Source organism: Neodiprion fabricii, chromosome 3 (genome assembly GCF_021155785.1).
Source record: "Neodiprion fabricii isolate iyNeoFabr1 chromosome 3, iyNeoFabr1.1, whole genome shotgun sequence".
In the NCBI taxonomy this organism is placed as follows: domain Eukaryota; kingdom Metazoa; phylum Arthropoda; class Insecta; order Hymenoptera; family Diprionidae; genus Neodiprion; species Neodiprion fabricii.
This window is the reverse complement of record NC_060241.1, coordinates 36,691,535-36,718,481: the sequence shown is the minus strand read 5'-3', so window position 1 is coordinate 36,718,481 and position 26,947 is coordinate 36,691,535. Positions and strand designations below refer to the sequence as shown.

General features: G+C 41.9%; 2 protein-coding genes across 5 annotated transcripts; both read right to left on the bottom strand.

The window, feature by feature from the left end:
• Positions 1–9,767: 9,767 nt before the first annotated feature.
• Positions 9,768–26,947, bottom strand: LOC124177925 (putative fatty acyl-CoA reductase CG5065). Of its 3 annotated transcripts, none has more exons than XM_046560892.1 (10): positions 26,816–26,901; positions 26,483–26,622; positions 26,197–26,319; positions 25,994–26,119; positions 25,793–25,938; positions 25,488–25,597; positions 24,749–24,947; positions 24,124–24,366; positions 23,757–24,018; positions 9,768–9,777 (listed from the first exon to the last, which is right to left on the bottom strand). In XM_046560892.1, exons 1-9 carry the CDS (start codon positions 26,862–26,864, stop codon positions 23,760–23,762), a joined length of 1,395 nt encoding a protein of 464 aa, XP_046416848.1. In that variant the 5' UTR covers positions 26,865–26,901; the 3' UTR covers positions 9,768–9,777; positions 23,757–23,759. The 3 variants fall into 3 exon arrangements, with proteins under 3 accessions (XP_046416848.1, XP_046416846.1, XP_046416847.1); XM_046560890.1 differs by lacking the exon at positions 9,768–9,777 and adding an exon at positions 23,466–23,676 and having other exon boundaries at positions 23,761–24,018; positions 26,816–26,947; XM_046560891.1 differs by lacking the exon at positions 9,768–9,777 and adding an exon at positions 23,466–23,676 and having other exon boundaries at positions 23,761–24,018; positions 24,124–24,363.
• Positions 18,751–21,648, bottom strand: LOC124177926 (fatty acyl-CoA reductase wat-like). 2 transcript variants are annotated; one of them, XM_046560893.1, is made up of 10 exons: positions 21,532–21,648; positions 21,244–21,383; positions 21,055–21,177; positions 20,860–20,985; positions 20,555–20,715; positions 20,375–20,484; positions 20,011–20,209; positions 19,561–19,803; positions 19,186–19,443; positions 18,751–19,048 (listed from the first exon to the last, which is right to left on the bottom strand). In XM_046560893.1, exons 1-10 carry the CDS (start codon positions 21,578–21,580, stop codon positions 18,970–18,972), a joined length of 1,488 nt encoding a protein of 495 aa, XP_046416849.1. In that variant the 5' UTR covers positions 21,581–21,648; the 3' UTR covers positions 18,751–18,969. The 2 variants fall into 2 exon arrangements, with proteins under 2 accessions (XP_046416849.1, XP_046416850.1); XM_046560894.1 differs by having other exon boundaries at positions 19,186–19,486; positions 21,532–21,596.

The following is a 26,947-nucleotide window of genomic DNA, read 5'->3' as shown; positions in this document are numbered from 1 at the left end:
TTCTCCCGCGTTAGAAGCTGGTTTCGGTTTGGTTAGTGATTGCCTTAGTGGCTGACATTCCCTTCGTTATCCGTTACCGACAGTCAGCCGTGCCTGTTTACGATAATTATTCTGATAATTATAAATTATAATTTATATTTTATCATCGAACAAATCGTGTTAGCTATACTCGCGCCGTAATCATACGGACTATATGTATTCGTAGATCGAATGGACCTCGTTTGTCCACCACATTGATTATCGATTCTCGGTGATCAATTTCCATTTGACAAAAGTATACATGCAACGATCGCCGCAGTGGACGCAGTATGTTCGGATTTATATATCTCCGTAATTAAAATCATTGGCAAGCTCGTTTGATTAACCGGATAATGAGGACGACCCTGCAGATCACGCATAACGTTAATGAAAGTTCGTTCGGTTTCACCGTAAACGAACGGAGACATTTGCTTGAATAAAAACCCGAGCTTTATCACACGTTGTATTACGGTGCGTGAACATTATGAGTCAATTGAAAGGCTTGACGTAACAGGAATTCCTAAATAAACAGAAAATGTAATCAATGCTCGTGATATCTGTCAAAGGATAAGAACTGCGGGAACCTTAAGACGAGGAAAAGCAAAGGAGCAGATAGGGCAGAGAAAAAAAGATCACCCGAGTGGATCTTGGAAAGAACGTAGGGTATTCAAAAAGGTGCACACGTCCAGTCCGAGTATCAGGTTCCTTTGGGTTCCGGTTGCTCGACGTTCACAAAGGAATTTAAATCCGCGAATTTAGAACAAAAAGGCGTCTCAACGTGCCAGTGAACGGTCCCTTTGAGCTCGTTCGCAATACAAAAGAAATTCTCGTATTTCATGACGCCAAAGGGGGAACGGAGAGAAATATGCCTAAAAAAATATAAAGGGGACGAGATAAATACCTCCCTGTGCTTGTAATCTTTCGGAGAAACCAATTGGCTGGTAATGTTTTCAGAAATAAGTGAGCAAATTCACGGAACAGGGACTTTCTTGCTTACGTTTCTTCACTAAAATCAGAAAGCCTCGATCTAGGTTTTCCAGAGAGGCTTGGATATATAAAAAAAAATTTATGCTTCACTGTTCTTCGTCATTTGAAACCTGGATCTCGGAACAATCTTGGACGGTATCGATCGACAAAATTGGATTCAAAAGATATTCTGCCAAAAAACGGAGAAATCTTGTTATATTTTTCTCGCAGTCCATCCTATGAAATTATGATTGTGATTTTCGAGTTACTCGCATCAGAAGGTCAAGACTAGACTTTGCTAAAAACTGCAAAAAAAAAAGCAACACGTCAAGGTTTTCGGTGAAAAAATACCCACGTCAACTATATTTTTTACAATAACAATTCATAGTTTCTATAGAGTAAATTCTGCATTTTACGAAGCCAATCTTACCAAAAAAAAAACCTGCCGTGTCTCTCCGTCTCTGCAGTCTTTAGCAAAATCAGCTTTTTTTATTCTCTCCGTGTGAAAATCGATTTTACGACAAAAAGTTTCGCACTTACCCCTAAGTTTCGACTTGCGCCAAGATCCAATTTAGCAATTTTTTATCCGAGTCCTCCCAGCTTCACATCGGTTGGCTGTAGTCCAGCCTCCGCGTCAAGCGTCCAAAGATGCACTCTCAGCTGACAACGAGCAGTGATTCAGGCGATCCACGGTCCGCCGAATCTCCACCCGCGTACCTAACTTCGGTCCATGCTGCAACTGCCGAAGGCACGACGTGGCATTCCGTGATCTACGCGATGCCATAACCGTACTAATAATCCAGCCAACACGGGGTGCCGAGTTCCTATCGGCCGACCCCGAGGGTCGAATGCTGGCTGCATCCTCGGCGGATGGGAACACTGGGGTGTCTTCAACCCCCGCATCCCGCCCACCTAATGGGACGTCTCGACACTATCGGAATCTAAAACGCGCCGAGAATTTCGGCCGGGCTTTGCGCGTTTAACACCGACGAAGATCCAAATTCTCCGGGATCGCCGCACGTACGTGCAGCAGAATTTATGCACTGCTGCTGAGTCGCGATCTTCTCTACTCAAGATCGTTCGAGACTTGATGACTTGGGAAATGTGCGGGAAAAACGTGTGTTTACCGAAAGAAAAAGGAATGAACAAACCTTGTAATCTACGTGTAAGGGTCAATTTTTAGAGGTTGGGAGTCGACGCTTGGAGAACAAGTGGTTAACTTCCCCCTCGAATACCTATCGAGCTTAGGAAACATTGGCGAATAGATGCCTTTTGTTTTAAATAAATCTCCTTGAACTGCTGGACCGATTGAATCTGAAATTCAATCGATTTAAGATAATCGTAAGAAGTGTGGGAGTAGAGAAGAATGAAAAAAAACTGATACACGAAGAACAAAATTTCTGGAAACATCGTACGGATGTTATATGATTTCAGACAGCGGTCAGAGTCGAATTTTTGGTAGTACATTGTCGGAGGGAGGTTAGCCGAGGGTGATCCTGGGTGATAATTCGGCAAGGGGATTGCGGAAGCGAGATAAAATTGTTGCAGCGCCTTTTCACGTCGACTCCAGGTTATCTCTGGATGCCCGGCAAGAGGGCAGGTTATTGCCGAGCCATTACGCGAAGGTTCCCCAGTGCCACCGCAAAGTGGTAAAAAGGGCCGAGCGGTAGAACCGAACGGGTGTAACCGGTAGCAAACGTGTTTTCGTTTAGACACTGCGGAGGCCTGTTGTGCCTGCGGACAGGAGGTGATTTCTTACTACCATCCGGACGTGATCGTTTTCGTTCCCTCGTTCAAGCGGACATTTCTTGCCATGAAATTCGACTTGCAGCCTAATCAAATTCCCGAGTGAAGTAGACTTCTATTCTGACACAAAGTTTATTCACACATATATACGTGCGGTGTTAGTCGTTCAGTATCCGTTCAGTATAGCAAATAACAGAGATTGTAGTCAGTGACGACTCACAAATCAGAAGTAATCATCGGTACGGAGTTTTAATTACACGTTGTTTGCTATATCTCTGAACCCTGTTGCGAAAGTCAATTGCATTTATTTACACCAAATACAAATTTGAACGATATGTAATGAAACTGACGACTCAAAGTTAACGGGATTAACATTTATTTTCAACATTTGACGCCTCAAAGAGATAAGAATTACATTCAATTATTGTTAATCCAATCTCCCGTTCAAGATTTGAAATAAAATTACTCCATGTAACAATTTATCCAAGTATAATATTCACACCATCATTACTCATTTTACAGAACCTGATCTAATTGTAAAAAGTTCGTTAAATATTCAAGTTCGATAAGCAGAATGGCCAAATTATGAATGAAATTTAAAAAAACTCAGGTCAAGTTGGACGAACACTTTCGGAAGTCGGATGAAGTTTTTGCTGCACGAAACCGAATGAGCCATTATCTACGTATAGCAATCTTGGCGAATTTTACAGCGGTGGATAATGTACCGAAGGTATGCCTACAAGTACTTCCGTTCCTCGCGATAGCCAGAGATTGCAGTCAAGGACATTTATCCTAGGACAGCGGGTTATGATATTGATATTTTGCGAAGCTCATGCCTGCAGTACGCCTGCATCGTATTCTTTTATTATCGGTGTTCCGAGTCACGCTCTGCACGCGAACGGTAAGTAGATTGGACGTAAATTTTTTCCAACATTTTGCGGTCGGGGCCTTTGGGTCTTTAACCCCTTAGTCGCAAGCCATGAAACGGCATAGTTTACGACCTATTTATTCTTGTACTTTGTTACGTTTCATGAGGGGATAAAATTCCGTGTGATCGGAACAAGAAACAACTAATTTGCGAGAGTTAGTATCTGAGTTTGATAACACAAAGCACGGTGTTAAGCCAACTTTAAGGGATTGGGTAAATCGTTTGGATTCCCGAAGCGGAGGAAGTTGTAATCGTTATCGATAGGTACTAACGAAGCAAAAAAGTGGACTAAAACAGAGGATATCCGTGAGCCGATTGCCACTGGCCAAAGGTAAAAAGACTGCAGGTTGAACTTTGCCTCGTAGAAGCGATACGCTAATATGATATAACGTAATCGATATGCCCACACGATCGGAAAACCAGCAGAGCATGGATGGTGTAAATAGTTCCCTTTGTCCCGACAGTCTGCTGCCATGCATGCGCGTATCGGCCCAGTTATAGCTGTGTGTATTGTAAAAGCTAGCCATTCGCGTGCCGCCGAGCTTCTGGCAAAAGTGCGATATATGTACAGATTTACGATCCTAATCTAATGGAAGGAGATATTGCACGGCCATATGCTTTGCCGATTATCACAGGCCGCGTCGACGGTCCATTTGCTTGTGCAGGGGACCGTTACGCCTGCTTCGTAACGTCGAATGCGGTATTCTTGGGTGCAGGATCGGAGTCCTGGCGCCTCGTGTTACTTTGCCATTTCTTTATTATTTTTTTTCTTTCTTCTCCAATTTTTAGCATTGAAAATCCTGCCAGAATGGGGGTACTGGCTGAGCAAAAAAGATTTCACACGAAAAGGACCGCGTTGTGACTGGTCGAGGGAGGACCTGCTCCACCAGTCAGCCAATGAGATTCTGATCTAGTGCGTCGACGCATGCTGGCTTGTCAACGCTGGATCGACTTTGTATGAGATAAATGCGAGTGTCAGTTCATTCTGGTGTTAACATTCATGTTGAACGCGGTGAAGTATGAGGTCGGATTTTGTGACAATTATGAATTCCGATAACGACATTTCGCTAACTGCGGGTAATAACAATCGGACACGCGAAGCCTGTCAAATCCGTGAATCGATTCGTGTCGTTCTCAGCATGGGATCAACGAACACTTTATTTTTTTGAATCGTTCATTTTACCAAGTTTCATCGGCATAGATATACATTGATGTTCCTTGTTTATTAATAATAGATGAAAATGTTTGATGTTATGTTTATCTTGAATGTTTGATTTGTGTTTATTTTGATTCTGTTACCAGCACAAAATATAAATATGTCTGTATCCTGATTACTAATAAATGCAATGCAATCTAGTATAACGTTTATTCTATACTGTAATGAATTTTTGTTTATTGATTATAAGTCAAATATAAAAGATAGGGAAATAAATAGACAATTACGAGAAATAGTTGTTGACGATCAAAGAGAAAATTATGCATTTAGTTGGGTCATTTTGGTTTAATAAGTCAATTATAATTTAATAGTACATAATTCCAAATTTATAGTCCCTGCACGTCGCAACCCAACAAACTTGGTTTGATAGTTTAAAAAATATAAGTGGACGGCACAGGTGCTTAAGTTAGAAGATATAAGGGACAATAGTCGAGTAAGAATAAAACAAAATAGTAACAATAACATAAAAGCGGACGGTAAAAGGGTATATAAATAAAATAGAGCGGAACAACTATTCGAAGAATTTGAAGGGAGAGTGTTTGATGTGTCGTGTTTATAATTTTAGAATGGTGTGACTTTCTTTATTGTTTCATTTCGTCGTTATTTATTTAATTTGTTACCTGATCAGGATTCGGGTTAATTTCACACACTTTATTATTTATTGACACCTCCGTACACAACTCTCTCCTTCTAAAGTCGTAGGCCTACTGATTTGCTGATCCGCTGATCCGCTGATCCGTCCGAACTTCGGTTCTTACTATCGTCTATCCAAATATATACATCGTCACAATACCCACCCTTGCAACTACATTTTCAATGCCTCCAATAGTTAAACTCTGTGTAATATCTGCAGATTTCTCCAGTTTTTATCTAATTGTGCCTTGCAAATGTCGATGGTATTGTACATCATCTTGTATGTTCCTGTACAAGGTGGAACGCCGTGTTACCAAAACGATCCTTTAGGCCACAAGTGCGGCTCGAACTCAATAAATCGAAACTACATGCGATTACGTTTACTAGGCAAAGACGATACAGGTATCTTTGTTTCAAGCTTACCGCGGCTGTTTTTCAAACAATCTTGCAACGCTGTCGATTATGAACGCCGGCACAACATGCAGAAAAAAGTGTAATTCACTAGAAACAAATTTTGACTTTGTTACGAAGACGAAGAGATAGCACATCGTTAGAACCGATGGAATTTCATTCTTGATACGTTGGAAATACGTTAGACACTGCCCGCAAGTCATTGGTTTCTCATTTCCATTGACATAATTGTAACTAGTGCTGAATAACGTACAAATCAATGTGCGATTACACGTACACATGTTAGTCCAGAAAGCCCAGAGACACCGGACAGTGTTTATCCACTTGTACCTACAAAATCGTGGGATTTAGGGGACGCACTATTGTCTCTACAAGTTGCCAATGTTCGCTCAATATCGAGCAGGACTTACCGTGATACCCTTCATTGGTATTACACGGCACTCGAATCACGTTATAAAACCCTTCGGCACTCGGCTTACTCCCTTACACCCTCGATTTTCACGCTCAAATACGCGGCAAATTTTTGTCACGAATAGAAGAGTGAAAAAAAAAAAAAAAAAAAACGCGCGAGTAAGGAAAATGGCAAATACCGTAAAAGCTGTGTGGTCGCAATGTTCCCCTTTTGTGACATCTGTTCACACTTCCGTTCACGTGACGTAAGCGGCTTTTCACTCTTCGACATATCGCGTAAGAAGTTTGTAAAATTCAACGATTTCTAGAAAAGTTTATCTCGCTCGTTACCGATCAGGATACAAGATGCAGGAGACGATTTTTTCAACCGATTCACGATCTTTCTCTCAAATCATACAATAAGGGCTCCTAAATATACCTCGTAGGAGTTGTTCGTACCTCGGAAAAAGTTGGACTTGAAAAATTCTGAGAAAATGATCCCAAGTAAAATAAAACATTGTACGTACTAGCCCTCAAAGCGGACTCGCCTTAGGTCACGCTAAGGGTGAAAAGGCTCCGGCCTTCGACCCCCGTCTTTCTTTGCCTCAACCATCGTGTTTCTCGGTGCGCCTCGGAGATCCGGAAGGACCCCGAAACACCCCCGGGTGACTGTTAACTCTAATTACGGGTCTGGGGCCCTTTTTCATTGTTTGCAACATTAGGACGTGTGGGTATATACTCAAGTTGGCTCAGAAACGAGTGCCCAGAGGGTGGGGGGCGGCTCTCGAAGAGGAATGGCGAGGGCACGCTGCACCCGCGGTACGTGTGTGTAAGACCAGTCTGCACGTCTGGTCCTCGTGGTGCCATTAGCTCGCTAATCTTAATGGAAAAGGGCTACGCGCCCTCTGCGCGAAAGCAAAGGCAACGGCAAAAGCAATTGTGCGAGGGACTCGGGATACGTTTTAGCCGCCATTGAACCGGCTTTGTACCTCCGGACATGCCCGCCCCGTCCAGCATCCGCAAGATATACGGGGCATTCTGCGTCGAGTCGACTCCTTCCGGCTGTCGTCTTGTCCAGTGTCCCAAAAACGGCGTTTTGAAATTCACAGGGCGAAGGCCGGAATCGATGGTTTTTCGAATTGGTTTCGTCGACCGTCATCGGTGATGACAAATTTCGAGGAAAGCTTCTATTTTTATGTAAAAATACCATAATCATCAAATATCGCATTTGTTACTTGTATCGACATTTTCTTCCAGTTCCAGCAGTATTCAAATCTCTTCATCGCGAAAATTTCTTCAGTGCGATGGTGAAATATGGCGAGGGTCGACTTTACTGCAGGGAATGTCCCATGTAGTGCAAGTGGAACTTGAACGTAAGACACCCTTGTCAGTGAAAACGTCTACGGGGGTACATATTGCGAGGGTTTACGGTGTATTCGCGTAGTCGAGTTCTAAAAAAGCTTCAAGTTTCATAGAAAGCGAATATACACGTATACGATGCGGGATTTTGCATGTGCTTGCGGCGTTGTAGTTCGACTTTAAGAGGGACGAGAGAGCTTGCAGGGCGGCTGGAGGAGGAGGACTGATAAAGGGCAGGGATCAAAAGGATCGGCCCGCTTCCTCGGTGACTTGTGTTTTTTTTTTCTTTTTTTTTTTTTCTTCTCGTTTCACTTTCACTTTTATGTGTTTTGTTTTTATTTCCCTTTATCTCCTTCTCTCGTTCATTCTCCCCGATTCTCGCCCGTCTGCGCCCCGTCGGCCCTGATGACAAGCGATGATAGATGAAGGGTCCGAATATATCACTGCGGGTCTTTCTTCCTTTCTATACAGTCATAGCAAACCACCAGACTCGACGACACGCCGCGGATCTTCATTTATTTTCGTTATAATAATTCCTTATCATTTATTTTATCGCCGTGAAAAGGTCCGCGTTTTTTTATCGATGGGATTTTTCACTCCTACGTCAACGTTGGTAAAAATAGATCCACACTTAAATCACGTCCCGTTTCATTCTTATCAATTGAAACGGGTGGCTTTTATCGCTATCCATCATTTCACTCGACGATTGCCTTTTCACGAGTTCTGACATTCATTATTTACGACATCGATAGTTCAAAGTACATTATATCCATATTATCTATAGTCAACGAAATATTTTTGCTGTGGGTACAAAAAGTCTTGGAATATATTCGAATCAACGAGTATCGTTCTTTGGAACCGGAGTGAAACGGTTAAATAAGGAGCTTCTTCTCCTCGGTGATATTTTTACCAAAACAAAATGCAGATCCTCTCAAAGGTGATCGCCGATGAGTCGAGAAGATCCCCGTCAAACTCACGGTTAAAATTTTACCTAACAAGACGATAAATCGGCTGAGACCATCGTCTCTGATTGTCATTAATTCGAGTCGTGATTTCACGATGCTTAAAGGGATTCAGCGCCGACTATTTCAAAGGGGGGTGGCCTGCAGTCGGGGCTGGAATGGGCCTAATTCGCCGGATTATAGACCCACTTGACCCAATGGCTGCTGGTCATGGGCGACGCGCAACCGCCAATCTCCGAGGCGAGGCGCCGGTCTCGTTTACGGGAATAGATTACGCCACGCGATCCTACCGGAAGAAGCTCCCACATCGTCAGCGCGATCCTCGCTCAAATTACTTCGTAATTATACGGAGTGACCCGCTCGGGATCCCGAATTTTTTCGACGCGAATCCAGTTTCACGTCTTTGTCGGGTCGCGCATTAGACACATCAAGCATTACGGGTGCATAGGGTGTACAGTCAGGTTGGCAAAGTGTCGAGACAAAGAAGTGACGAAACAGAGTTTTAAATAGTGTCACTAAGGCTGAATTGTAGAAGTTCTCGTGATGGAGGAAATAACGTCGAAGCACTGAAATTCAAATATAAATACCTCGTTGTTTTAACTCCAGCGTAGGAATCTCGTTATTCTAGAATTTTTTCACCGAAAAATTCATATTGCTTTCTCTGATTTTAACAAACAGTTGCTGATTTTATTCTTAAAATGAATTCTTCGCAGATCACCTAAGTCAAATTATCCCTAATGATAAAGTCTTTCTTGTCGAATCGCAAGTTTAACATATGTAAATTACTACGATTGTAGGAATCGAATTTGTTTTTTGCTTTTTTTTTCTTGTGGCCAACCGACGAAGTTGAGACAAACACCACTCTGTCTCAGACAATTTGTAAAAGAATTCATTTGCAGTCGGAAAGCGGTATTTTTAAATAGAAACAGACTAGCTTTACGTGATTTTTCAGTGAAAAATAGTAGAATAATGTGAGTTCTCTGATGTTAGTAACAGAGTGTTTACCATTGAAATTCAGCATTGAAAAATGCCAAATCACAGATCATAGTTTACCGAATGAAATTTGCTTTTATCACCTGAATTTGCACTGTTTAACTTCTGTTCAGTTACGTTTTTGGTTCGACGAATTTTTCACTTGACACACTTTTCTTTATGAGTCGTTGTTTACAGATCGCCTCAATTATGCAAAATGTTTGCCAAATTCCAGGTTGTCGGGAGTTGAGATTTGAATTTTTGGCAACTCACCTCGCGGATCGTGCATCTGCTTTCCAAGGTCCCTTCTTCCTTGTAATCAAATCATCAAATCTGCAAGTCTGAATCTTCCAGTCGAACTTAAAAGCTCGTTCCTCAAACTGACTAGCTATAATTCTAGTTCAAGCAAATTTTTATCCACTTCTCCGTTTCAGCCATAAATAATTTTCACCCTTTTTATCAAAGAATTCTTATTCCCGTTATCTTACTGAGCCACTTCGTGTATTTTAGTCAGTTCGGTTACTCGATGCCTCAACTTTACAAATGGTTGTCGCCATTTGCTTCTACCCTTCAGCTCCGTGACTGTTGACTAGTTTCAAAGGCACTCAATGCGTCCTAGAGCATTTATTTTTTTCATCCAAGAATTTCTAGCGCCTGTCAAACGACATTCTTCCATTAGTAAAGGTATCCCGAAGTCACTGATGAGCCTGACCTACACACTTCCACTTATGGCTTTTAACGGCGTGTGGTCATAAATTATGCGAGAGACTCTGCGTGGTGACAAAGGGGTAAAAATATTACAGTGCTCCGTCAGCGTAATAATCTCGCGGGAATTTTCATTCGTCCAGCTGCTTATTCATCCTTTTCTGATCGATCTGCCGTGACACTGAAGATTCGTTGATCCTTAATGACGCCCAATGATCCTTCAGCCGAGTTTTCAAAGTATCGTCCAGTTCCAGTCTGGAGAACGAATTGAATCCGTCGTAACAAAATGGATATAGTTGCGGTTTGCTCGTCAACGTAATTTAATCCGCAGAGTTTGCTGCGGCTATCTTTCTCACACTGATTCACCGTAATTTATTACGCTTATAAAATCGAATGAAATTACGCTCGAGATGTTTTTTGATCTGTTTCTAACGTGAGTCTTCCGCTTCCACGGCCTCAGGTTCAGGCAGCATCCGCCGCACGTCGTCTTCGATACTTTGTTTCGCATATCCGCAGCCCTTGCAAATTGCCTGCAGCTCATGCAGCTCTGCCTGTTATTCCAAGCCAACCGAAAACATCGAGGACGGATATTGAACCAGATCGATTCAACCGCGTGCGTCGAGGAAATTGGCGCACCCTCGTACCGGAACATATTTCTTAATCAATTTGCGGCGTAAATAGAGAACAACAATCGCATTGATGCGGAACGACGGCACGTGCAACAATGGAGAGAGAGATACAAGTCGTGAAATTGAAAATTCCTCGAGGCGATGAAAAGTGAGACGCGTCGAACGAGTAAAATATTGATGTCAAAACGTTACGTTCCAACTTGTTGTAGAATATCGCCGCCTTATAGGTTGAACTGTCGAGCAATTCCTTGCCAATATTCTACGAGATCGTTTCTTCAGCTACCTTACATCGAGAGAAAATAAATATTCAGTTGAAATGACTATTTTTCAAGTAAAATTTTTTTTAATCCGGTTGGATCAATCCTGCCAAAACTCGCATCATCCACAATGGGAAATGGTCGTCAACTTGACTGTGCTGAATGGTCGAATGAACCCTTCACGGAACAGAGAAATGAATTGTTCTTACAATTGAAATTCCTACTGCATTTGAATAGTCAGATACCCGAAATTCCTCCCCTCGGCGTATAGTTCGAGTCGTCGCGACGAGGACTCGGCGGACGGAAAAACCAGACATCCGAGTAACTTGGGTTAAAAATTGAAAGCGAGCTCCGCATATTCATGTGCAGGCTTTTCGGTTTTTTGGATGACTGCCAGATGGATCTGGCCTGAAGCCTCGCATCACGAAAGTCGGCGAATGTCCGGTCCTCGAGACGGGTAAAGGACGTCGGAAAAGAAAGAGAGAAAAAAAAAATCGTACGCTGCATCGAAAATGAATGTATATATATACATATTGTAACGTTTTCACAGTCGGCTGAGCACGCGCGGCAAAAGGAAGAGGAAAAAATTCTTCGTGTCATCGGCTCTAATATTTTTTTCTCCACCCTCGTCGCTCGACGAATGAGTCAGGAATAACGATATCGGGGAAAATTGCCCGGCGCCCAATCAGCAATGGCGCAGAGTAATCGAGTACCTTTCGTAGTCAGACGTTAATTGTTGCAGCAGATATTTGCTATCGCGCCGCAACGAAAATTAAGAACTCTTCACCGTATAACAAATCCAGTGCTGGATTTTGATCATGGCTGATGATAGGATAAACGACTTGGTTTACTGGTAGTCAAGATTTCTGGGCTCGTCAGCCTAGATGCTTTCGGCGAGGTGGGGTTGAAGTTCCGAATTTGAAAAGTTCAGAAAGCGATTGATTCTGAATTATTTCGTGGTGAAACTTGAAGTGGAGAATGCAACTTTGACAAAATAACAAGGTTTCGAATGGTCGGAAATTCGATGGATCGAAATTCCGAAAATTCAAGTTACGATAGAGTAAAGTTCCGGAAAGTAGAATTCTGATACAGCAAAATTCCGAGAAATAAAGTTTCGATAGAGTGAAATTCCGAAAATTAAAATATACCCACATACCGTAGTTTACTTAACCAGTGGGTGTAAAAAATGAGAAAACTCAAAAATCAGACTGACCAGGATTCCAAAGATAAAAATATCGAAAATCCGAAACAAAGAAAGATCAAGATGTTGAAATTTCACCAAGCCAGAAATTCGGAGAATTGAAAATCTTCAATCATTCAGAATTTCGATGTTCAGATTTTAAAATTTTCTCATTTTCGCACATTCGGAACTTTGATTGACTCTTTTCGGCAAATTACAAATAGCTAATCACTCTGCGCCACAGCGAAAGCCTCGACTGATTTTTCGCTCATACCGAAAAAGCTGCATATAAAACAGAAGACTGCTGCAGTACACATCCGACTGTTTTGCAAGGTGGTCATGTACCTGTTGCTACATGGCTCAGGGGGTTCAGCAGACACTGAGAATTCAAGGCTGAGCGATATCAGAGCTGTGCAAGGAGCAACGCGGAATTCGAAACTGCAAGGAACGCGCGGATAAGAGAGCGGAAATGATTGCCGTGTAATTGCACATTCGCATTACAATGTAAGGTTGCGCGTACGGCGAAGAGGAAGCCCGATTTTCGCAGGCGACGTCTAGCGGCTGCAGCGGGTCGAATCATCCGGTTTTCCTTGAAAGTAAACGCATCAACGTAGATATTCCGTATCCGTCTGCAGTCTGTCCCATAAACAAAGTTTCAAATTAAAAGTAAATACGCGCCGACTCCGTACCGCTGAAAGGTGGTTGCTAATTTCTTCTTTTCCTCCTTCCGTCTTTCCTCGGATTTTTCCTCCGAGTTTTGCACGGAGTCGATGTCGAACAGCTTCCTGCGTACATATAAATGTCTGCACACAGCGGTGCTTGATATACGCGGAACTTGAGAGGGGCTCGGTCGGTCTCTTAAGTTTTGATTAAAACTAAACAGTGGGGAAAAATTTTTCCCCTTCAATTCCACAGCGGACAAGACCTGTTCGCAAATTGTGTTGATTCTACGCTCTCGGTAATAACTAAACCGACTCGGGGCATCCACGTCCGGTAGAATTTGAAAAATCAGCAAAGTTCCCTTCTGCTATATTTCCTAGACCTGATACACACCGTTATGTAATATAATCTGATTATATACGATCTGTACAGTTACGTTTGCGTTCACAGATTCCGCGTAAGAATTTAAGGGACCCAAGAAATCTAGGCGAATTTATGCCTAAGAACGAACTTGTTTACCTAAGAAAAAGAAAAAGAAAGAAACAAAAAACGCTGCGATGTATTAGGATTCGAGACGGTAAGCCACCGAGAAGAACTGCCTGCGTTGTGTGCTGTGCAAATATGCACAACGTGCATACGACAAACATACGCGGATCTTGAAATGGAGGAAGCGAAGCAAAAGAGAGCGAACTCTCCCCAGAGTGGATCTAAATAGCGATGAGGGTGTATGTTTGCGCGTTGGATTATCGGAATGAGGTCTACGAACGAAAATCCCTGGAACGTAACTCCGGAAACGGTGAATTTCGCAGACTCTTCCGGTCTGTCTGCGAACGCGTCTATTCTCCAGTAATTTGTTTTTAGAAATTTAGGAAGTGACTCAATTTCAAATTTCCAAGTGAAAAATCTATATCGCTCCCAGGAACGAGTCATGAGCAGAAAATCATTTTCCGAAACACGGATTGGCTTGCAGCGTGTAAGTTTCAGGCTGCTGGAAAATTTTCAGTTCGTTGAACTCGCCGTGTGTGGATACAATATCACTTTTGCTTTGTGCACCTTCATCGGTCTGTAGAACTTGCGGAATTTCGCCTCCCCCACCAATTTGTTAAGTCACTATGCTAATATCCAATATCCCGAATGATTTAACTCCCAGAATCCAGACAGACTGCTGTTTGCAGATTCTATGAACCACGCGCCGTGGTTCGAGACAGAAATTTGCGCACGAGTCGGATGGAACGAGTTTATCTCGACACACAGCTCTTGCCTATTTCATTTAACACCCGTACTCAAGTTGGCATCGATCTTTCACTTCGCCCGCCATTGTCTAGTCAAGTTACGAATTGTATCTAGTCGCAGAAGGCTGGAAGTTCGAATTCAGCGGTTGTTACGACACCGAATTTTCGAAATCTATCAAACCTCTCGCTATCCGTTCCAAAAGAGATCAACCAAAGTCTGAAGCCCAACTGTTGACATCTGGTACATAAATTTTTCCACTCGAATCACCGAGGATTTCAAGGTGGCACGGATCCTGATTTCGTAGCGATATCTCGACGCAGTCTGTTTCCATTTCCTCACGTTTTTCCTCACATCCTGTTATACCTCGGGTGGTCTGAAATTATATATAAATGATAAAAAGAACTCTCGAGGAGGAAGATTCTTCCGCGTTGAAAAGAAGAGAGCTCGGTTTCTTTTCCGATGCGCGTGTATGTGTACAATGACAGACGCACAAGATCGTCGGTAAACTTTTCCATTGCCAGTAAGAGTAGGCACGTACATATATATATATATATATATATATATATATATACACATGGATATTCAACGGCAGGTATTCGCTCTTTGTGAAAGGCACGTAGCTAACAACCGTGATCCTTATCATTCTTCCTTCTCTACCTCTCGCCCTGCAACTCTCGAGCTGGAGTTCCACGCTGCAAAAACAAGGGATCATATAACTGGCTACTGGCTGCCGTTTCACCCCCCCAAACGTACAGTGTAACATGACCTTACCCCGTAAACCGCGGGGTCACGAAGTCGCGCTTTCCCTCTTTTCACCCCTTCGTTGCACTTGTCCTTTCCCCTTTCCACTCTTGTGTCTCTTGGAGTACTCGAGCCTTGTTTTACAGGCCGTAACTCCGTACGTTCCGAGCTCCTCGTTCTGCTGGATACGTGTCCTGGGATCGTATTTACTCTCGACGTCGTCAAACAGTATCAACAGCAGGCTGGTCTATCGGTTGGGTAAATTTTTTTTAATTGGGAGATTAGGAGAGTGATTATTATCAGGGTGTTTCGATCGGAGGCGGTATTTTTATTTCTGTTTAAGTTGGACAGCTACAAGAAAAACTTGTTGTATATGGGAGGAAGAGAACCCTTGCGGAAGGATTTTTCTCAAATCCAATTTTAGAAGGTCGCTCCCAAATTTCCACATCTTCTCAATTAAATAACCCAAAGAAGATGCCGTTTTTTTCAATCGTTATCACTTAGCACTGTAATTATTGATACGGATACAAGTTTCCTGCCGAAGTGTCTATTGAGTCAAATCCCTAGCTTAAACGGTTCTAAAGTTATAAGCCGCGGCTTGAAAGTCAATTTTACATAAAAATAAATCTTCGAATGTCTTTAGTAGATAAAGTATCGACTTTGAAATGGAATATTTGAATGGAAAACTTGTAGGCATTCGATTTTCATAAAAAAAATCTGCGCAGCTTAGTCTGTAGCTTCTCGTGTTATTTAAATGGGAAAACTTCGAGTTCCGAGAGCGACCTTGTAAAATTGAATTTAAGAGATATCCTTTATCGAGTATTCTCCTCTTGCTATTCACAACAACTTTTTCAGTTGAGATGGACGAGTAAATATCGCTTCTAAACCGAACATTCTGCAGCTATGAATATTCAGATACGCCGCGCCGTGCCGACTTATTGTATTTTTGTAAGGAATTTCGCGGGTGAATTTTTGGCTTTATTGAAGGATGGACACGGGGCGTTCCTTGGAGTTTAATAAAATAAACATCGGCCACGTTATAGGTGGACACATACAGCTCGAGTAGGTCACGAAACCATAACGGAACTCTAAAAAAACCTTTTAGTCTCGCTCTCACGGGCCTTTTAACTCGGGGTAACATAATACTTCTAATATCGAAAGGTACGAAAGACGAGACGAATTTAACCCCCAAGAAAATAATGTCTCCCCACAAAATATGGCTCTGTGTATATTGGCACCCTGCACGGATGATACGTACCCACCGTAACGCGAAAGACGCACGCCACGGGGACAGTTCGCTCTTTCATTTCTCGCCATTGGTACCTCGTAACCTGGTATCTCCATAAAATCGCGGTCTCACAACAACCTCTTCGTGCACCTTGCGTACTTTGGAATTTCAGTCTTTGACGCATGCGGAGAGAAAGAGGGGAAGCGGTCGGTCGAATTGCGGGAGAACGGACAGTAGGGAAAATCTCGACGAAATGTTCAATGAAAATCTAGCCAAAAAACGGATCCGCCAAAATTCGGTCGGGTTGTTCAATTTCGGAGATAAAAATTCAGATTCCTCGGGCTTTGCGAAGAGAAAAATGAATCGTCCAAGCTCTTTGTGCACGCTTGCGACTGTTTTTCGGTCAGCGCGAAGAGAAAAGGAAAACTATTCAATTCGAGCGTTTGTCCACATACTTATGTCAGAGGCGAGGTCAGAGGTGGACGTGCTTCTTTCGGTTTCCAGCCTTCGATTCATTCGCCTGGCTCATGACAAATTTCTTAGCGGATGTTTCTCAGCCGGTTAATTAGAGCCAATTACACCGTCAATTTTTCACGAGAAATATGCTCCCTCCTGATTTATAATAAATTGGTAGCAAGTTAACTCGACGATCCATGGAATACTAGATCAAATGGCTGCTGGAGCAGGGTAAGCCAAGTCAGGTTGCGGCGAATCGACTTACGACTGGGTTAAGTTTGGTTAGCACTGGCCGTTGTGCAAATTGCTCCTTAGACCAGAGCCGAGATGAGACAAAATCCTTCTGACGGTGAGTTGAGATGTTTGTCCAGCCAATCCGCCGCTCTAATTGGACGGGACCTCTAATTAATATTCATCGTCAACTAGTGCAGCTGGGACGTAAAATATCTCGTTAAAATTTCGACTTTTATCGCGTAATGAGAACAGGTTACGACTTCATTGTCTTAGAAAATAGAATGGAATGATTTATGACGGGTTTGAATCGTTGATTGTACTCTGTAAAAATTTTGGCAATTTTTTGTCTCGATACGGCAAGAAAGTGTTCCCAAATTAAAATATGCTTCATGCATTATAAATAATGAATTAGAATTCAAATTAGGACCAATTAAAAAATCCACTTAGAATTTTCGATCGAAGAAGTGGAATATATTTCTCATAAATCAGGACGAACTGATTATACGGTTATTTTTTTTTTAATTCAATTAGCGTTGCAATTTTGAATTCAGTTGATTGAAATTTGTAAACGATCGTTCCCATCTCAACTTGAGAGTCGTAAGGTGTACATCGCTTTTTGAACGAAGATTCATTTGTTAGGCTGAATTTTTAACTGTCGACAACATCAACGCGATGTTGATTGATTGAACGCTCTCGGAGTGAAAATTTCAACGTTCTTGAAGCAGTTCGCTTTCCCTTTGGGAGTGAAATGTAATGTATAATCTGGAAACGAAAAGTAATCCACAATATCAAAAAACATATAAATAAACAAAAAAATTAAATTATTCAATCCCGTTACGTAGCGGAGAAGCAAAAAAAATCGATTACTAAGAAATACTTCCTGATCATAAGTGATTTTTTCGTTACAATTTTTTGAAAACTAATCCGTTAGGGACGAATAATTCTTATTGCTTATTTTCATTCCTATCTTTCACATTTCATTACAGGGTTTCAATGCTAGGCATTCGCAGTAACGAAAATGAATAAAAGAATATTCGCAAAGGCATGCAATATTTTCAATAGAGAACAAGCTATGCCTAGGCATAATCTACTGCTAAACTGATCATTGTAGCAGCGGACTAACGCATGTTGAATGCACCGTTTTCGGCCATCTTCGTAACGTCTGCGGCCATCTATTGATTCATTTGTGGCCATATCAACTGCATGCGAATGAGATCATGGCGACAAATGGTATGAACAGTCGAATCAGTTTTGATCATTGTCAGAATTGCATTTAAAACATTTGATTATCAGAGTAATATTATCTGCAGAGTAAGCTTCTGTGATGAATTCAGTAACTGGATAGATTTATAGCACTTGGAAGAAGTAAAACATTATACGACGACGGCCAAAAATGGTACAGTGGCAACAAATGGTGATTCTGCTCTCTAAACGTGAATCAGTTCTAAATATACCACTGGAGTAAAACAATATGCAATCGAAATCAGTGAAACATTATTGAAAAGATACCTAATCCTCAGTGTATATGAATTGGTTTCTTCCAGTGGTATACCAATCACTTGGAATCAGTGAATGTTCACTCATTCAAATTTAAAGAGTAGCCGAACTATATTCACCTGACATTAACGATTCTGCTAGTTCATCGTAATGTCGAGGTTGAATAACTTTTCTATATTGTATGTATGGACATTCAATCGGCCGGAGGTCATTTCCTGTTGCTAGACATTGTCACGCAGGTTGGAAACATTGGGATCAGTGTCGGATTAGAAATCATTCTAACCGTGTAAGGCCTAATCTAAAAAACATTTGAACAGAAATACGGAGCATTATGCAATATATTGAATTTATTACTAATCAGCAAATTCGGTTTTACATAAGTTTCTTGTGTCGGGGGTCGTTGCTTGGCTAGTGTCAATGAATCCAACATATAACAACTTGTAATCCCAATCCACGCCAAATATTGCGAAATTCTTTGTTACTTTTTGCGGTGCGTTCGTCAACCTAGTGATCATCTTGTACGTTCTCGAACAAGGCGGAACGCCGTGTTACCAAAATATTTTCCATACGAGCCAAAGAGCGAAGGAATATAAGGCGAGACGAACCATCAAATGGACGATGTAAAAGCTGTAATAAATGCGGAATGAAAATCATATTTCAGGGTATATTTTTGCTTCCGTCGAAATGATCTGCAATCAACGATGATTCGTTGACCGCGATTAATATATCATCAAGGCGATAACTCGGCACTAATTTTTACTTACTAAATGTATCGTCGTTTCGCTTTGTCTTCACTTCCAGGAGGTTCGTTTACTAGATACTTTTTGAAACCGCCAGCCATACGTATAAAATATTTCTCCCAGTCGACTTCTTGCATACTGAAAGGGAATTCCTTCTTGTCCGTAGGCCCAATTCGTTGCCAAAGGCTCTGAACTCGATGAGTTTCGAAGTCCCATTCCTTTGTGGTAAAATATCCTATGGTGATCCACGCATTCCCTAACAAAGTCGCAACCTTTTGCATCCTGAAATAATGAACGATCCTTCAGGCCACGAGTGCGGCTCGAACTAAATAAATCGAAACTACATGCAATTACGTTTACTAGGCAAAGACGATACTGGTATCGTTATTTCAAGCTTACCGCGGCTGTTTTCCTAACAATCTTGCGACGCCGTCAATTATGAACGCCGGCACAGTATGCAGAAAAAAATGTAATACACTCAGAACAAATCTTGACGTTGTTACGAAGAAGAAAGGATAGTAGACCAATTGCACTGATGGGTTTTCATTACTATAACGCTGGAAATCCCTTACACACTGGCCGCAAGTGATGGGTTTCTCATTTGCACTGGCATAATTGTATACAGGAATATTCTCATGGTGCCTGAAAGCAAACGAGTCAAATGTACGTCACCGGATATTTGCTAATCCGAAAATTACATAATAACTTTTGAAGCATGCGATACCTTTATTTGTTTGATTTTCCATTTCTGTTAGTTTGTGAAAATTGTGTGTTCCATAATGCAAATGCATTCATATGTGGATTTTCTATGTATAAACGGCGGTACGAATCGGCATTCGAAGACGTTACCTTTTTTTAGTGACGGCTGTTTCCCAAGCGGAAGAAATTAAAGCGTTGCAGACATAATCCACTGGAACTAGGTCGATTCTCGCATTAGAATCATAGAAACCGATGTGATTTAAGCCGAGACCAGATGCACATATAATCGCTGGAAACCCAGCAATACCAGAAATCCAACCCGGCATTGGCTCCTCGTATGAATTAATTACTAGGAAAAATTATTGTATTGTAACAACAATTGGAAAATAAAAATGTAACCTTCGTTTAATCTCAGTTACAACCCATTCTTGGATTTATGCAAGAATCGAGTGGAATTGCGGATGCAATTTTCACTTCAGTCATGGTAAGAATAATCATAGAATAAGAATATCACCGATCGATGGTCTGAAAACTGCGAACGGCAATTCTCCAGCGAATTCGGCGACGACACCTTCGCCGATAGCCTTGGTAAAGGTGTAAGTGTTCGGCCATCCTTTCAAGACTCTGCAATTGAACACATTGATCACCATCCTTAGTCACGCACTCCCACGACAAGCCCGCTTGAAAAACCTACGATTTCGTAAAGGATTCGACGTCGCCTTCCGACATCTCGGTGTTCTTCAAGCTTTCGCAGAGGTCGTTCGCCTCCCTGTAGCTCAATGGCGGAACGTACAACTTTTCGTCGATGCTACTGAGAACGCAGTTGCTGAAAGCAGTTGACAGGTGGACGCCGACCTGGAACAGAACAGGGTTAAGGTGATCGCGAGCTGAAACGTTCGGCAGCTGGAATTGACGGAGACGCCGTGAATCGCGAGGCGAAGTTATAATTCACAGCTGGTGCATCGGCCTCGCTACAAGACGCTGGAAAAATCCTCTCACCGCCAGGTTCTTGCACGCTTTGGCAATGTCCAGCACGTATTTAACGCCGTTGACGTTCAAGGGAATCGCTTTGTCCAGTCTTTCGGTAAAACGCACCGTGGCAGCTGCGTGGAAGATGACGGATACCTGAAAAGAGTTCGGCGTTTTTTAGGGTGCGACCAATGGATACGAAGAGTCAACGTGCACCCTGCGAACCTCGTCGACGATGCGCTTGCGATCCTCTGCCGATAATCCCAGTCCTTCGGAGGCTACGTCGCCGGCAACTGGAACCAACTTCTTCGAAAAGTCCGGAGAGCTGGTCCGCAAAACGTCGAACACCTGCAGCGAAATACATGCGCGATTTATCGCCAGCTCAGACATTGCAAGAAATTCGGCAAATCTCACCGGTTCGAGGAGCAGAGAATCCATTCGCTCTTGTGTAGTTTTTCCTTTCTTTTCGCGGATCAGAAGGTAGACGGTTCCGATTTCTTCACAGCTTCGGAGTAACTTTTCCACCAGTGCCTTACCCAAGAAACCGGTTCCACCTGGCAATTTTTAGTAAATGTAAGTCTCTTTGTCAATTAAACGTGGGCCACGATTCAAAAAAACAATCTCATTGGTATAATTCAAACAAATGTTTGTCCCTCGAGAAGGACATTATTATTTTTATTTTGTTATTTGAACGGCACCAACCGGTGATGAAGATGTTTCGACCTGCGTAAAACTGTCGTATTTCTGACATGTTTCTTCTATTGCGGTACCGGAGTAACTCTTTGCGTCGTCGCTAACTTCGCGTTACTTATGGATGAGATACCACGTGCACGAATGTAAATTTGTTAATTATCTCACACACATTTTGTACAATATGCAAACGAATGCGAATTAAAAATGACAACGTCGTAGCTTCCTGGGTAGAGTCATTGTTTCACAATAGGACCGAAAAATAAAAGTAATTTCCGCTTGAAAACTTTAACCAATTTCTACAACGTCACCGGTGTGGGAACAAGGTGAATCGTGAGACGACACTTATGCAGGTCAGGCGGAAAATTTGTGGTAGATGAAGATCATTTTTGAACTCCACTTCAAGAATACGCTCATTAAATTGAAACACCATATCAGTCAATTATTCGAATTCTTGTATAAGATTGATCTCTGCGAAGGGATCATAAAACTAGATCACTTGACAATTGCTTGGGAATTCCAGTACAGTGTAAATAATTATTTCTTGTTTTTGCCTATATTGAGATTAGTCTGGGAGGTCAAAAACAAATGTAAATAAGGGGATGGGTAAGAATTCCAGTCGTTAGTCAAATAAACGAAAAGAATGAAATAAATGGACAGATTTACAAAAAATATGACGAGAATGATAATAAATACGACTTTGACTATCAATTGAATAAATAAAATATAAATAAAATATAAATAACATATAAAAACTCTTCAAATCCTATCCATCGTCAAAATAATAAAAATTACACATTCATTCAAACATTCACAAATAAATTAAAATGAAATACGCTGGAATTAACCCGCACTGGGATATAAAATTGTCTATGATAATAATGAAAAAAGTTGATAAGTCCTAAATAAATTAAAAATCACTCATCCCTTTGCTTTATACTTGGCAGCAGCTCCGTCGTGTGATTGTCCAGGTGATTTTGAGAATCTTTCGATAAAATTTGGAATCCACGGTCTTTTTAAGTTTTCTTCGCGGCGATTCCGTAATGCGGAAAACTTAGTAAAAATTGATGATTCCTTGGATCTCGTGACTTCGTTTTGTTTTTTATTCTTGACTCACACGTTGGGATGCGTACGGATATTTACTGGCGATATCGATGTGTTAATTTAATTTGAATTTGTGTTAATAACGATTAAATAATAACTACGGGGAATTATAAAACGGTTGGTTGGTCGTCTGCTCGTAAACTCTTTCAAATTCTGAGCCGTTTCTCCCGCCTGACGCCTCAATCGAGATGGCTGTGATTAGCAAGATTTTGCGGGCATTTTTGAACTCATAATATCGTTCAATAATCTCTCCCAATATTTGCAGCACAAGAAAGAAAATTTTAAATTCAAAAAAAATTATGCATTGATTAGATGTTCGGTGACTTTGCTAGCCCCAAAAAGTGATCTGCAGATACGTTGGTGCCAAACATGAGAGTTTTGGATGATGTCGGAAGCCTGGTTAGACCTGAAATAAGACTGAGGCTGGCTATTATCATTTCGAACCCCATCGGATTTCGTACAGAACGAGAACAGAGCTTTTTTATTAGGAGTTTTTATTGCATGGTTCGAGAAGTTGTTTAGTTCAATGATTATAGTCGGACTCTCCTCGGTATTCCGAACCAATTTCGGTGAAATTATACGCAAGTGGTGTATATTTAGGTGGGATTAGAATAAACAGACGATCCGAGAAAGTGACTTGGGAATATTTAATCTCGCATGTATTCAGACTTGGAGCAAAATCTTGTTGATATCGGAACGCATTTTGCACTGCTTGCAACGCTGATCGGGTGCTCAGACTTAGTCTATGAGAGTAATGTCCTAAATACGCGCATCGAGTCTGCGCTATTTTCTCTGTATGAACAGTCAAATGGATGTGACGTGTGGTAATTTGGCTACGATAATTGAAACATGCGAGTTGTGTTTATTCTCCGTTACATAAATTACACAATGATACTAAATACGATGGCTTGTTCGTCGATCAAACGAGAACGGGGCCGAACTTTAGAATCGTATCACAGGAACATTGATTGAATCCCATGAAAGGACTTCCAGATCAACCACAAAATAAAGATGCCAGACGTGATACGCACGGCCAAATGGATGGCGTAAAGACTGAAACAGGTGAAGGGATTGAGTATATTGTGCAACGCGTGTAAGTCTTTGGTAAAGTGCACCACAGGCTAGACTTTCACTCACTAAACCTGTCGCCGTCTCGCTCTCTCTTCGTTTCCATCGGAATCACCTATGATGAACTTGCGTATGCCTTTGCTCATATTTATGACATATTCATCCCAAACGACGGTTTGCATACTGAATGGAAATATACTCTTGTCTTCGGACCCAAGTTGCTCCCAGAGCGCTTGAATCTTCTGATTGTCGAAATCCCACTGTTGCGTGGTGAAATACTCCAATGCGTTAAACGCCTCATAAATTTGACCCACGAGCTTGTACATTCTGAAATTGTGTAATACTCACCTTTAATCTCGTTGCTGGATTTTGTCTATTTCACTAACTTGTCTACGTATAACCTATAAAGGACGAAATTTATTTTGTACTTACCGCGGCTGTTGTCCCTTCAATCGCAGAACAACGTCAATCATCACTGCTGGGAGCAAATTAAGAAAAAAGTGGAGGGTTGTGTACAGAAATCTTGATTTTGTGGCGTATCCGCTGGGGTAGTAAACAGCTTGCTCGAATGGATGAGTTTTTGCGACGGCTCTGGCTTTATTATCAAAGTCTTTCCAAGTTATAGGATTTTCATTTCCAGAAACGTAATTGTACACCGGAACGTCCTCGCAGCTTCTGAAATACACACGTAAGGTCTCTAACCATTGGCTCGCACAATGTTTCTCTGTATTTACTTCTTGACGTGTAAATTCGAAAGCTAATGCCAAGTCAGTTCGCGGTCTCGTTGTGAAATGGTCAGGTTTGAAAAATTCCTTTATCTTTTCGCAATATTCCGCAATAAGCTAAATTACAACCAATTTTATTCATGCCTTAAGCGAGACGAAAAATTGCCGTATTTAGAATTGCCGTATTTAATCGGAAAATAAAAATAAGAAAATGGATTATTGTCGGAATTGGGAAAGAATCACCAAGACAAAATAATACATTAGAAAAACAGAAAAAGAAGAAAATGACGAAAACCAATTTTGATAAATTGCTTTTCCCTGCTAAACGTTACCTTTTTTCCGTCATTGCGATCTTCCAAGCTGAAGCGATAAGTGCGTTGCAAACATAATCGACCGGGACAACCTCAAGCCTGGTACTGGTATCGATCAAAACGGCGTGTATGATACCCAGGCCACAGACACATATCATGCCCGAAATTCCTATGGGACTCGAAACCCATCCTGGGATGGGGGTTTTGTAGGCCCCTGTCACTGTGGAACAATTTATGAAGATGTTCGTAGGAATAACCGTAGAATTTCAGAAATTCAAGATTCTGACAACTCGTGACGAGCATCCCTTTCGAATTGTGTAACTGTTGCAATGCGAAGCCATGAGCTCTGCACTCCGTGATCATAACAGAGTTATTCGAGACCATTTTAACAATCACGGAGGAAGTATTCTAGTGTCAACGGGTCAGATTTTTTTGTACCACGCCTATCAACCCACGTCATAAGAAAACGTAGAGTTGTATAAAAAATTGAATTAATGCGTCATTTGATTCTCATACGGTGTCAACACAGTACCTCTTGCTGCCACAAGGTTGCAGCAATGTTGCGACATAGTTGTTACGTTCTCTCCTGAAAGGAGGTTCTGACAGGATGGCAGCAATATTACGGAGTATCATTGGAATAACATGTTTAAAATCGGTTTTGGAATGACTGAATTGCTGGCTCGTGCGATTGTTATGATGTTTGGGAGTAGGAGTCTCAGATTTCGAGATGAAATAACTGTCTGTCACATGCGTAAATTACCAATTGACGGTCTGAAGATAGCGAAAGGTAGGTCAGTGGCGTAGTTAGCGACGACTTCCTCGGCGATAGCTTTGGTGAAACAATACGTGTTCGGCCATTCTCCCGTGATTCTGTAAAATCGATTTGGTTAGAAATTGCTCGCTTTTTACAAAGACATCCGATGAGTTATGAGTAAAGTCAGTCACTTCAACTGCTGCTAATATCGCGAGTGTATGTATGGTAGCTTTTTTTTCTAAAACCTCGAGTTTATGCTTGGTTACGAATACTATTGTGCAATGAAGCATGCAAAGCCTTTAGAGACGAACTCCGTCAGGTTTTCCGGCCCCTCGATTCTCTTGAGCATTTCCACTAGCATGTTGATCTCTTCGTGGCTCATGGGTGGAGGGTATAGCTCTTCGTTGATGGACTTCCGGACGCAGTGGCTGAACGCGGTGGACACGTGAATCCCAGCCTGAAATGTGATAATGTTAATTTCGTCGAACGAGAAACAGCGAAGATGCCCTCACCTTCAAGTTCTTGCAGGCCCTTGCGATGTCCATCACGTGTTTCACGCTGTTCACGTTAATTGCGACAGCCTTCTCCAGGCGCTCTGTGAAACGCACGGTGGCAGCTAGGTGAAAGATCACTGAAACCTGGAAGAATTTCGTTTCGACTTGAACCCCTGACGCGTAGAAAGGAAAGACGCACTATCTATTTGCAGTATTCGTACCTCTTCGACAAGGCGTGCGTAGTCCGTTTCCGAAAGTCCGAGTTTGTTCTGGGCGGTATCACCTTCGACTCCGACGATCTTCTTTGAAAATTCCGGATAGTCGTTCCGTAACACATCGAATACCTGGAACGAAACTTGCGTAAATGTTGGCTGTTGACGATGGATCATCAGCGTCAGGATGAACTTTCGACATTCTCGTCTCTTTCCGCGTTCCTCATCACTCTCTTAAGAAAGACGAGATGTAAATTATGATAATATTGAGAACTGTTCAATAGTAGTAACTCACCGTATCACCGAGAAACGCTTCGAAGCGTTCCTGAACACCGTTGCCCTTTTTCGGCCGCATTAGGATGTAGATGGTCCCGATGTCTCTACAGCTTTGGAGCAGTTTTTCCGTCAAGATTTTGCCCAAAAACCCGGTACCCCCTGAAATTGAAGAACGTGTACCGGTAATGCCTCGCTGTTTGCCAAAAACGGTTCGCCGTAGCTTCTCTAGAATTCTCAACTTAATATCGTGTCTATTTCTACACATCGTTTTTCAAAATTCACACGTAAGGTGTTCTCTGATAGAAATTGATGTTGAGAAAATTGAGAGCTACCTCAAGCGGTAGATACTGACCGGTAATAAAAACGTTTTGCCCAGCATAGAATTGCTGTATTTGCGACATTTTTAATCTGTGATAAGCACCCGACGAGAGATGGCTGAAAACTAACGAGTCGCAAATCGTCAAACACTGTGTACTTCAATCCT